At 45.8% G+C, this 11,964-nt stretch overlaps 2 protein-coding genes across 3 annotated transcripts in view; both read right to left on the bottom strand.

Moving 5' to 3' along the window:
- LOC134302262 (rho guanine nucleotide exchange factor 28-like) overlaps positions 1-8,939 on the bottom strand; it is a 9,304-nt gene extending 365 nt beyond the window's left edge. Inside the window, exons 1-19 of the mRNA XM_062987296.1 lie at positions 8,927-8,939; positions 8,138-8,230; positions 7,789-7,913; positions 6,912-7,015; positions 6,681-6,814; positions 6,172-6,218; positions 5,887-5,947; positions 5,609-5,712; positions 5,237-5,329; positions 4,241-4,277; positions 4,040-4,097; positions 3,511-3,599; positions 3,078-3,185; positions 2,580-2,815; positions 1,839-1,964; positions 1,588-1,705; positions 1,146-1,406; positions 575-585; positions 232-404 (exon numbers count right to left, since the gene is read on the bottom strand). Coding sequence (XP_062843366.1) covers positions 232-404; positions 575-585; positions 1,146-1,406; positions 1,588-1,705; positions 1,839-1,964; positions 2,580-2,815; positions 3,078-3,185; positions 3,511-3,599; positions 4,040-4,097; positions 4,241-4,277; positions 5,237-5,329; positions 5,609-5,712; positions 5,887-5,947; positions 6,172-6,218; positions 6,681-6,814; positions 6,912-7,015; positions 7,789-7,913; positions 8,138-8,230; positions 8,927-8,939 — 1,991 coding nt within the window. The remainder of the gene's footprint in view (positions 1-231; positions 405-574; positions 586-1,145; positions 1,407-1,587; positions 1,706-1,838; positions 1,965-2,579; positions 2,816-3,077; positions 3,186-3,510; positions 3,600-4,039; positions 4,098-4,240; positions 4,278-5,236; positions 5,330-5,608; positions 5,713-5,886; positions 5,948-6,171; positions 6,219-6,680; positions 6,815-6,911; positions 7,016-7,788; positions 7,914-8,137; positions 8,231-8,926) is intronic.
- A 350-nt stretch (positions 8,940-9,289) lies between these two features.
- On the bottom strand, positions 9,290-10,499 carry insl3 (insulin-like 3 (Leydig cell)). Of its 2 annotated transcripts, none has more exons than XM_062988012.1 (2): positions 10,281-10,499; positions 9,290-10,173 (listed from the first exon to the last, which is right to left on the bottom strand). In XM_062988012.1, exons 1-2 carry the CDS (start codon positions 10,450-10,452, stop codon positions 9,935-9,937), a joined length of 411 nt encoding a protein of 136 aa, XP_062844082.1. In that variant the 5' UTR covers positions 10,453-10,499; the 3' UTR covers positions 9,290-9,934. The 2 variants fall into 2 exon arrangements, with proteins under 2 accessions (XP_062844082.1, XP_062844083.1); XM_062988013.1 differs by having other exon boundaries at positions 9,290-10,170.
- Between the last annotated feature and the right edge of the window lie 1,465 nt (positions 10,500-11,964).

Here is an 11,964-nt window from a genome sequence, read left to right as displayed (position 1 = left end):
TCAGTGAACCGTGACTCAGTGAATTAGTAACTCAGTAAATCATTGAACCAGTGACTCAGTGAATCAGTGACTCGGGAAATCAGTGACTCAGTGACTCAGTGAATCACTGAACCAGTGACTCCAGTGAACCAGCAACTCAGAGAATCTCAGCAAGCCGTGAAATGTTCAGGTCCTTCCTCATCAGAACCACGCCCCGGCGTATCCCATCATGCTCCTGAGCCCTCCTCTCACCTGCGCCTCTGAAGCAGGCTGATCCAGCGCTCCCTCTCCTCGCGGGTGGAGGTGTGGATCTCGTACATCTCAGGCTCCGCTGCATCACTGCTGATCAGGAACAGTCCTCGATCCTGATTGGCTATCTCCCTCAGGATCAGCCCACGCAGGGGTACGACCGCCGGCTTCTGTTCCTGCACACACACACACACACACACACACACACAGTGTCCATGTGGATGTGGGGAAGGCCACACCAACTTGTGCTGGGCATGCATGATGTGGATTTGTGCTGGCATTGTGGGCCAGTGGAACACCGGGCCGGACGGCGCTGCCTGGTATCACAGAGGACGAGCAGGTTTGCCAACAGAGGAGCTGCGAGTGTGAGAGCGAGAAACCGGGACATACAGAAACACTCCCACCTGGAGCCGATCAGCACTCATGATGAGACACATCAATCATCAGCGCCTCAGTGCCCCCTCTGCTGGACAACAGTGTCAATGCAGAAGAACACTACTCTTAATGTGGGTCACTGCTGAACTCATTCAGCAGCTCCATGTATCAAAAACATGAGAGACAACTGAAGCAAATGATGAGCCTATTTCTGAACGGTTTATTTTCAAGACATGTTTATGACAGTATGTGTGTGTGTGTGTGTGTGTGTGCGTGTGTGTGTGTGTGTGAGTTTACCAGGGCAGCAAATGTGAACTTCTGTTCTTTCTCTTGAAGGAACACCAGAACTTCAGGAAGCAGCAGAGCAAGAACATCTACACACACACACACACACACACACACACACACACACACACACACACACACACACACATACACACACACACAGAAGTTTGGGACTGAGAAAACACAATGTAAAACACACACACACACACACACACACACACACACTCACACACACACACACACACACATTGCCGTACCTCTGAGTCGTCCTGACGTGCTCCTGCAGGTGACGCCGCTGCAGTGTGTGAGTGTGTGTGTGTGTGTGGTGTGTAGGAGTGTGTGTTTGCTGTACACCTCTCCGCTCTTCAGGCGGGTGAAGCTCTTGTTGTCCAGGCGGTTCAGGATGTCGTCGAGTTGCCGCGCCAGCTGGATTTTCTCCACGTGCGACTCCACGCCCGAGATCACGCCCCTCACGCCCTCCAGCGCCGCCGTGACATCATCACGCTCCACTCCGCCCCCTGCAGGACGACAGAGAGCAGAACGCTGTTCATACCCACCGGTCATCACACTAAAGTGCCACTCACGGTGTGTGTGTGTGTGTGTGTGTGTGTGTGTGTGTGGTACCGCCGGTGTGCTGCAGTAGCCGCTCCAGCAGGACGGGTGTGTGTGTGTGTGTGTGTGTGTGTGTGTGTGTGGTACCGCCGGTGTGCTGCAGTAGCCTCTCCAGCAGGACAGGGTACTTGGTGATTCTCTGGGTGACCAGCAGAAGGAATTCTGGGATTTCACGACGTTTAATCACCGACTTACAGCTCTGCTGCTGCACAGTAAAACACACACACACACACACATACACACACACACACACCATCATCGTCATCACATCTAACTTGTGTGTGAGTGTGTGAGTGTGTGAGTGTGTGTGTGTGTGTGTGTGTGTGTGTGTATCTGACCCGGAGGAACACTTGTAGTTTCCTGTTGTTCTGCTGAAGCTGTTTATAAAGTCTCAGAGCTTCAGGTTGTTTACTGCAGAATTCTCCGTACAGCTCCACCATGTGACGGGCGCAGGAACCGGAGAACTGCACACACACATACACACACACACACACACACACACACACACACACACACACTGTGTGATTATTGCCATCCAGTCTTCAACGCTGGCAGTAGAACGGATCGTCCTGTAAACGTCAACATGGATAATGGAGATCAGTGTTTGAATCTCTGTGCGCTATACGGATCTCCGTATGATCCCCCTGGTGCAGGTGAAGAGAAGCGGTCGGTGCTGCACACGTGTCGGAGGGGGCGTGGTCAGGAGTGGAGGCCTGCAGCAGTAGAAAGTAGGAAAACCATTGGGGAATCGAATATGACTAAATTAGCTCAGCTGGAGTTGCTTTAATAGTGACATGGAAGCGTCAAAGAGCTTCAACAGCTCTAACTGATCATCAGGAGCTTCATGCAGACCATGAGACCATCCTGAGTGGTAAAAAGCACACTGCCACTGGACTCTGGGTTTGTTCCCTGATGAACGAAGCGCCAACTGTAGTGGAGGAGGAGGAACGATCGTCATATCTACGACTGGACTCTTGTGATCATGTGGGAGCAGAACTGCTCAGCTACTCAGTCCACCTGCACATTACAACCCAAACTTTATCTATCTATCCGATGTTTAGGTGTCCGTATACGTATACCTGCTGCAGGAGGACGTCTCCCACTCTGTGCAGGACGTGGTTCCTGGCGTGGGCGGGACGTCTGCTCTCCATCGTCGTCAGGAAGTTCCTGTGCACGTCCATGAGTTCATCCAAACCCGGGAAAATCTGAGCGATGACGTCCTGCTCCAGCTGCACCTCCTCCTGCAGGCCGCGCCTCAAAACGCCGATCATCACCGCCAGCGTCTGGACGTGGTGGAACTCCGTCTGCATCAGCTCTGGGGAATACACAACGGACCAATCAGAGCTCAGGAGGTCCTGGTGATCCAAATCCAAGTCAGTTTGGATATACTTAATTCCCCTGAGCACTCCTGGTTGTGGAGGGCCACAGCGCGTCTCAGCACATAGGGAGGACCGTCCTGCCAGACAGTACACGAGGAGGTGAACCCCGCCCGGCCGTCCCTCAGACCCGACTGGCAAAACAGCGAATAGTACGACTAAATGTAATTGTTTGAGTGTTGTGTTGCTATGGTAACTGACCGTAGATGACTTCCTGTCTTTTCACAGTGCCGCGGTCCAGATCCCGCAGGAACTCCGGCTCCACGGCGGCGCTCCACGACTCGGCCGTGTAATCCAGCGTAACAGGAGCTGAAGAACAAACGTTACCTTCATCACAATGCGCAGGTCAGAAGTTTACATACACGCTCACGAGGTGAGTTTTTAACATCTGCAGGGTCAAAAATATACAGACAGCAGGAACGTGAGAGTGCAGCTCAGCCAGCTACTCAGTCCACCAGCACGTCACAACACAAACACAACGAGAACTTAGAACACGGTAAATTTCAGTTTAGCTCCCCAAAACTTCACCTCCGCCCCTTCCCTGACCCCGCCCGGGTTCATGTTACACCTTTCTGTAACACTGTGCTAATAAACTCTTCTACATAAGCAAACTAAAATGATGTACGATTCTCACCGGGGAGCTCACATGGAGGCTGACCAATCACAGACCACGATTTCCTCATTGTCATCTCATGGCCACACCCCTCACTGTTACTCCGCCTCCTACACACACACACACACACACACACACACCATGTGATAAAAGATAAAGAATTACTGGTTTAAATCCTGCCTATAAGTCTTGAGTTCATGTTTAATTCAGTGAGGTGTAAAAGCTCGATATCATGATGCACCCTCCACCGCACTTCACTGTGGGATTGGTGTTCTTGGGATCATACACATAAACCAAGCGGTTTGTTTATGTTTCATCTGAACTTTGTTCTGATTGGCCGAACTGCTCGGGTGTAAATTTTAGATGTGTCCGCATCCCTGTGCTTCTTTCTTTAGCTGCAGGAACAGAGATGATTGCTAGTTCTGTGTAACTGCTGTTCCTGCTGCTTTCAGGTCATTCAGGTCAAATCATTAATATTATCATGATCATACATCAGGTGCTCACACACACACACACACACACACACACACACACACACACACTCCTGTACCTGTGTGAGTTGGTCATGTGACTGCTGACGAGCAGAGCTGGAGAGCTGTGGCTCGACGCTGAAAGACAACATAATTAATAATGACTCCGCCCATCACAACACCCACTAATTACTCGTGACTCCGCCCACAACCACACCCACCGACTCAGTCCTGATTAAAACAATTAAATAAAAATGCAGCGATGTGATTGGTTCACTTACAGAGCAGCATGGAGACGGTGTCTGACTTCAGCGGGACCTGATGAACGGATTTATACTGAGTTTGTTTTTATTTATTTTATATATTAAAGCACATTTGTGGACGGTGCTGTGAAAAAGTAATCGCCCCCTTCTAATCACATCAGTCACACCGGACAATTACAAACCAAATAAAATAATATCACCTGCTGTTACACCTGCTTCTCCAGCTGCGCTCATTAATAACCCACCAGTAATAACGAGCGTGTCTCCATCAGAGCCCAAACAGCTCAAACAGCTCAAACAGGGGCCCAACACGTACAGCCCGGGGTGTAACAACCAGCACAAAACCTGGAGCACAAAATCACGACACAATAAATGAAAAGTGCATCAGATAGCACAGAAATACACCCTGACCGAGCATAAACATGTACTTATAAACCCCAAATCAAATCCACTTGTTTATTTTCAACTGCAAAATCAGGGCAGTTGTAGCCTAGCGGTTAAGGTACTGGACTAGTGATCAGAAGGTCACTGGTTCAAGCCCCACCACTGCCAGGTTGCAGCTGTTGGGCCCTTGAGCGAGGCCCTTAACCCTCAATTGCTCACACTGTATACTGTCACTACTGAAAGCAACTTCACAGACATGGAGGACCAAAAAACCTCCTGATGAGCCAAAAAAGGAGGAAAAACGTCCTTACATTTACAAAGTAGAAACCTTTAGAGCAGGATCGGGGTCGAGAAGCAAAAATAATAATAATTAAATAATCAGGCACATAAAAAACCTTGTACCCGAGCGCCCAGCGATGATTTAATAACAAGACAGAAAAAATACGACTTTAAATGAAAAGTGCGCCACCTCGTCCTATTAATTACACAGAAATCCTTTATTTTATCCACTTGCTCCGTCACCATGGAGACGGTTTGGATGCTCTTCCTTACACACCCGCTCTGAATCAGACAGGGGGGGGGGCACTTACTTTTTCCCAGCTCGGTGTGTGGTGTCGAGTGACCTCTGACCTTCTGTGTAACTCCGGGTCGAGTTGAAGGGGTGAGTTTGTTTCCCTCCTCTGATTGGTTCCTGCTCTCGTCTGAATCACTTCCAGCGCTGAGCTGCAATCGGAAGGTCGCCGGTTAAAGCCCGGTTAAAGCCCAGGTTCTGCATTACTGCAACTGTTGGACCTCATGGATTCAGTTCGTATATGATCACAGCTGTGAGCTGCTCTGGATAAACGCGTCCTGATAAACGGACGTAACGTAAACGAGACGAATCTTTAACCTTTAATGGAATGAATTTTTGATACAGGTCAGCAGGTGTACAGGTGTTCCTAATAAAGTGGTCGGTGAGTGTATATGATAGGTCAGTGGTTCCTGATGTTAGTTGTTCTGTACCTGTGTCTTCTCAGGTTCTTCTTCACTCTGGTGAACCTCAGCGGTGGTGGTGGCGGTGATGATGGTGGAGCTTGATGTGACGTTTGGTTCATTTTCAGACACATCTGTTAAAATAATATCAAATAATATACAGTAGGTGGATTGGCGCCCTGCTTGTTGGTTGCTGTTCCTGGCTTGTTCTGGAATTTTTACTCTGTTATGTTTTATTTGATTTGTTTCCGTTATTTTGGCCGCGGTTCTGTTCTACATCATAATATAGGATGTAAATGAGACGGTACCAGAACTGATGGACAGTAACGGTTCTTCATCTTCAGCATCACTGCAGCTGCTGATGGACTCCTGAGCACCACAGAACAATCAGAAATATTACAAATAATTCACTGTTTTAATCAGTAGGAATATAATTGCGTGTTCTTTATTACACTCAGATTCACGTGTCAGCGTCTCGTTCTGCACCACCTACTCTGATGTTCTGGAACACAACTGCACAGATTCAGGCGCCCGGTCCTTGTTCCATATTTTTATTCTTTAGTAGCTTAACGAGATAAAGGATCTGAACTTACGGTACGAGTTACGGCGCTGACAGGAGAACATCTGGACTCAAAATCATCTGGATTCAGATAACAGAACTCACCCTCAGTGTTAGAACACACACTGTATAAACAAAAGAGCTGCTCCTTAAAGAGTTGCTAAATTAAAGTCACAAACCTGAGGACGAGATGAAAGAATCCTGATCAGACCTGCAGGTGGTACCTCCACACAGTGACGTGATCTAACACACACACACACACACACACACACACACACACACACACTACTGAACTTCTAACGTTACTACACACATTTTAAACTCACTCTGTGTGTATGTGTGTGTGTGTGTGTGTGTGTGTACATCTCTCACCTTCTGTGTGTGTACGAGTGTGTGTGTGTGTGTGTGTGTGTGTGTACATCTCTCACCTTGTGTGTGTGTACGAGTGTGTGTGTGTGTGTGTGTGTACATCTCTCACCTTGTATATGAGTGTGTTATCCCTCACACACTCTCGGAGCAGTAACACTGCTGAGTGTATCTGACTGTCTGATACACACTCGGACACACACACCGACAGCGACATCACTCGGGCGGGGTGCATGAAGCGCAGCAGGTGGGCGGAGTCGATCTGAACACACACCACCCCACCCAGTGGGGACACCAGGGGGTTCGGGGGACTGAGGGGGTTTAAATATAAACACACACACACTGTGAGGACAGTAACACACACACACACACACACACACACCCTGAACGTGCTGTAATGAAACTCACTGTGTGAGCAGGTGCACCAGCGTGTGCTGATTGGTCCGCTGAGCCAGCTGAAGGGGCGTGTCTCCCTCCTGATTGGCTGAATTAATGAGCATCAGCGCACCAGGCTGAGAGAGCAAAAACTCACACACACGCACAAAACCCAACCGCACACACACATGCAGCAGAGATTCTACACCTACACACACTCACACACACACACACAAACAAACACACACACACATATACATTTACATGAACATGATTTTGAGGGTTGAGGGCCTTGCTCAGGGGCCCAACTTGGCGGTGATGGGGCTTGAACCAGCAACGTTCTGATTACTAGTCCAGTACCTTAACCACTGAGCTATCACACACACACACACACACACACACACACACACACACACACACACACACACACCACACACACACACACACACACACACACACACACACACACACACACACACACACACACACACACACACACACACACACACACACACACACACACACACACACACACACCCCTGCAGTGGGACCTGGAATATCAGAGTTTCAAAAGCAAGAGGTTCACAAACTTTTGCTCCCCGCTACAGATGCATTTGATCAGCCTACTTAGTTTCTGTTGTGGTCGTCATGGATACTGAACTTAATTACAGCAGAGTTTAATTATCAGTGATCATCTCCGGACATGTGCTTCAGTCTGACATGAACCAGAACAGGACACACACACACACACACACACACACACACCGTGGGTGTGGTCCAGCAGGCTGTGGTTGGTCTGCAGGTTTGCCAGGGCGAGTGCCACTCTCTCATCCATCTCTGCTCGGACTCTGCTGTCACTCAAACCGTACTGACCAATCAGATCGCTGTATTCAGGGTTGCTATGGGTTACCAGGTACTCGGCCATGTGCTGTCCATCATCCTCGACGTAGGTCAGAAACGACACGCCGACATACTGCAGCACACCGCGGTCATAGGTGTACGCTCGGACACACACCGTCTCCTGCTGGTTATGGCCTAAACACACACACACACACACGCACACGCACACGCACACACACACACACGTGTGTCCAGCAAACTTTGTGGTGTGTGTGGTGATTGTGTGTGTAGTTGCTGTTGTGTGTTTGGTGTGTGCATGTACCAGAAGTGATGAAGTAGGTGAGTGTGTGTGTGTGTGTGTGTGTGTGTGTGTGTGTGTGTGTGTGTGTGTGTGTGTGTGTGTGTGTGTGTGTGGTTACCGGGGGTGATGAAGTAGGTGAGTGTGTGTAGTTTGGTTTGTAGAACGTGTAACACACTTGAACCCTCTAACAGCACAAACAGCTCCTCACATCCTGTTAGAGACGGAATCGACACAAACACTCTGGCATGTCCCTGATACACACACACACACACACACACACACACACACACACATTTATTAATTACAATTAACAGTTCTAACACACTGTGTAACATGTCTGATGACATGAAACTAAATATAAGATTAATCATGATGAATAAATATATTATTACTTATTAATAATAATAGAATGAATAGTTGTAGTGTATTAATGTTATTTCCTGCAGGCTGTGATGTAATTATTAAATGTTTAGATAAATAAAGTTAATATGAATAGAATTCAGTAATATTTACTGTTTCTCTCTGTATGAGCATCAGTGTCAAATTATTTGTACTTACATAAAGTGGAACTTCTCTTCTACTGAGCTCCATCATCTCATCATCCAACCATCCACCAGAACCTCCACCAGAGGCTGAGAGAGAATCAGAAATAATAACCCAGACAATAAAATAATAATAATAATTCTGCTGATGTGAACGAGGTGCTGAAGAAGAGAGAGACCAGATCACTGAGAGAGGACAGAGGAGGAGAGAGACAGAAGAAACACACACACACACACACACACACACACACACACACACACACTGCACATCTCTGTACTGTGGGAGGAAACCCCCACACAGACACGGGGAGAACATACAAACTCCACACTGAAAGGAACCAGACCGCTCAGCCAGGGAATCGAACCCAGACCCTTCATCATCACGACAGATCAATAATCTCGTTTATTTTTTATTTGAACGGTTATTAATGTTTATTAGATTTATAATATTACACATAAACATGCTGATTCACTACAGTTATTATTTCTGTAGTTTTATGAGCAGATTTATTGATTTATATTAAACTTGAATTGTCAATAAAGCAAATAAAATAAATATTAATAATGTGAAATTAAATCAGTACACAGAATTATACATCAATTATTATTATTATTATTATTATTATTATTAATGTTTTATATTTAGTGCAATTCAGTTTTTAATTCAGGTGATTTGTGTGTAAATAAACGAACTTTTGCATTTATTTTTATTTTATTATTTTTTCTGCAGATGTGGAGAAATAAACAGTTAATAATAATAATAATAATAATAATAAAGCAATAATAAAACAATTATAAAGCTATTAAATAATATTATATTGCGCAATAAAAAGCTTTTAATGGCAAAGAAGAAAAAAATAAATAAGAAAAACACTAAACATGTTACACACAAAATACACACGTGTTCTCCTCCAACCATCAACCATCAACTACTGATTCATTATTAATATTAATATTATTATTACTGTTGTTATTGAATAATTACTGAATAATTACTGAATCATTACTGAATCATTACTGAATCATTACTGAATCATTACTGAATCATTACTGAATCATTACTGAATCATTTATGAATAAAAATTGAATCATTATTGAATCATTATTGAATCGATACTGAATAATTGTTGACTAATTACTGAATCATTACTGAATCATTACTGTTTCATAATTGAGTCATTAATAAACCATTACAGAACTATAATAACATTTAGAATCATTAATTTAATTTTTAAACTAAATTTAAGGAGAAAATGACGACATGAAGAATCACTGTTGATGAATCTGAACAATCCCATCAGTGCAGCTAGAGAAGGATCATCATGGCTGGTAGAAGAATCGTGTTTATAATCAGTAGTTTTGGAGGTCTGGAGTTAACAGTACTGAACCAGTTCACTCTTGGTGCATCCTGATCTGCAGCAGATGCCTGCAGGTCCCGCGTCCCTCCGCCGTCTGGAGGGGGGAAAACTGTCGGAGCTTTCTGAAGGTCCAGGAGAATCCACGATTATGGGAAATGATGAAGATGAGAGTGATGGTGGAGATGGTGAGGAGGGTATCAGGTGGTCTGGAGCGCTGTGGTCCATCTGATCTTCAGGGCTGTTGAACTGATCTGCTACAGGAAAGAAGAGTTTTAAAAAGTGGACATGAGACGACGTCTCCAAAAACTGAGAGTTAAAAAAGATTCGGATTGAATCAGTGAGAAGAATCATTTGGACCTACTCTGAGTTCTGATGAGAACGTCATTAACATCTCGTTTCAGTCGAGAACTTCCACACAGCGTCACCACCATCCTGATGAACTCCCGACCGCAGAGCTTCACCCTCACGTCCTTCCCCTGGACTCCATCACTCCCAGCACTCAGCAGAACCATCAGCACGATGAACCACTTCATATTCAGGGCGAGTCTCTTCTAAACTGGAGCGCTGACTGGAGTCTGGAGCAGTGATGGAGTGGTTTGGAGTTTTCAGGTCCAGGTGGGTTTTATACCTTCATCACGGCCTGATTAGCGTTTACATTCGTCCTTCAGAACAGAAAATCACGTTCTGATCTGTGAACGTTCCTCAAGGCTGCAGATAAACTCAGGATTTATTATCCAGCATCAGGTCAAGGGACGCCGGCGCTCGGGCTATTATCCTGGAATTACGAGTGTGAGGGAACCTGATGAGGTATCATCTGCATCATCATCAGCTCCAGCTGGAGGACTTTATTTTCTTGCCGTCTTTAATTCAAAGTTTGTTTGTAACGTGAACGAACTGTTTGTACGATGTTGTACGAACCACGCGTCAGTTTATTTACGACTCACTTCCATCACACTTTTCCACCCTGGTGGCTCCTACAGAGCAGAAACAAACCAGCGGAGATGCAGAGACGCTCGGAGACTCCAAACTTTATTTATTTACAAAGATTAAATGTAAAAAACAGAAGTAAAATAAGTCTTGAGACGCTTCTCAGAACTTGAAACATGAGAGAAAAACTCTTCCAGAACTAACAGACGTGTCTTCTTTCATTTTTTGTGCACTTTTTCTTCAATAAAATCTAGTCATATCCAATTCCCAGACCATATTTCCTCTCTACTACTGCAGATTTCCACTCCTGATTAAACTAACACACGCCCCCTCCGACACGTGTGCAATACCGACCGCTTCTTTTCACCTGCACCAGGCAGGTTCATGTGGAGATCCGTATCGGGCACGAAGAGTCACGCCTTGAACTCCTGGTTTTCTTTACGTCAGTGATGTTTGTTTGTTTATTAGGATTGTAACGTGATGTTTTACACTTTGGTTCCATTCATGACAGGAACGATAGTTACTCATTACACAAGATTCAGTCCTGGACAATTTTGTATCTCCAGTTGACCTCACTTGCATGTCTTTGGACTGCGGGAGGAAACCGGAGTCCCCGGAGGAAACCCACGTGAACACTGGGAGAACATGCAAACTCCACACAGAAAGGACCCAGGCCGCCCAACGTATGGATCGAACCCAGGACCTTCTCGCTGTGAGGCGAACGTCAGTGATGAGGTGAAGCTGACTTGATTAAGTGATGAGTGAATGAAGGTGTAAATGTGTAAATCATTAGATGAATGAATGCTTTTTGGTTAATTAGCGCCCCACCTTCAGGATGTTTTCCTGCCGTATGCAAAGTGTTTCTAAAACAGGTTTCACTGCGACCCAGATCAGTCTGAAGCAGAAATGCTTCCTAGTACTTCCCGACATAATTTTATTTTTTGTAAAACTCATTACAGGTTGGTTATAGACTGGTTACAGACTGGTTAGTTCCCTGGTTAATGCGTTAAGACTTTAATCTGATTAGTGCTGATGGTCCTGACAGGACCTGCTCCGCTCACCTCATCCTGTTTAAACCCTCAGAGCAGAATCACCAGATTCATCACGTCCTTCCTGTC

This window comes from Trichomycterus rosablanca, chromosome 25 (genome assembly GCF_030014385.1).
Source record: "Trichomycterus rosablanca isolate fTriRos1 chromosome 25, fTriRos1.hap1, whole genome shotgun sequence".
NCBI lineage: Eukaryota > Metazoa > Chordata > Actinopteri > Siluriformes > Trichomycteridae > Trichomycterus > Trichomycterus rosablanca.
The sequence above is the reverse complement of the archived record's forward strand: the minus strand, read 5'-3'. Positions and strand labels throughout refer to the sequence as shown.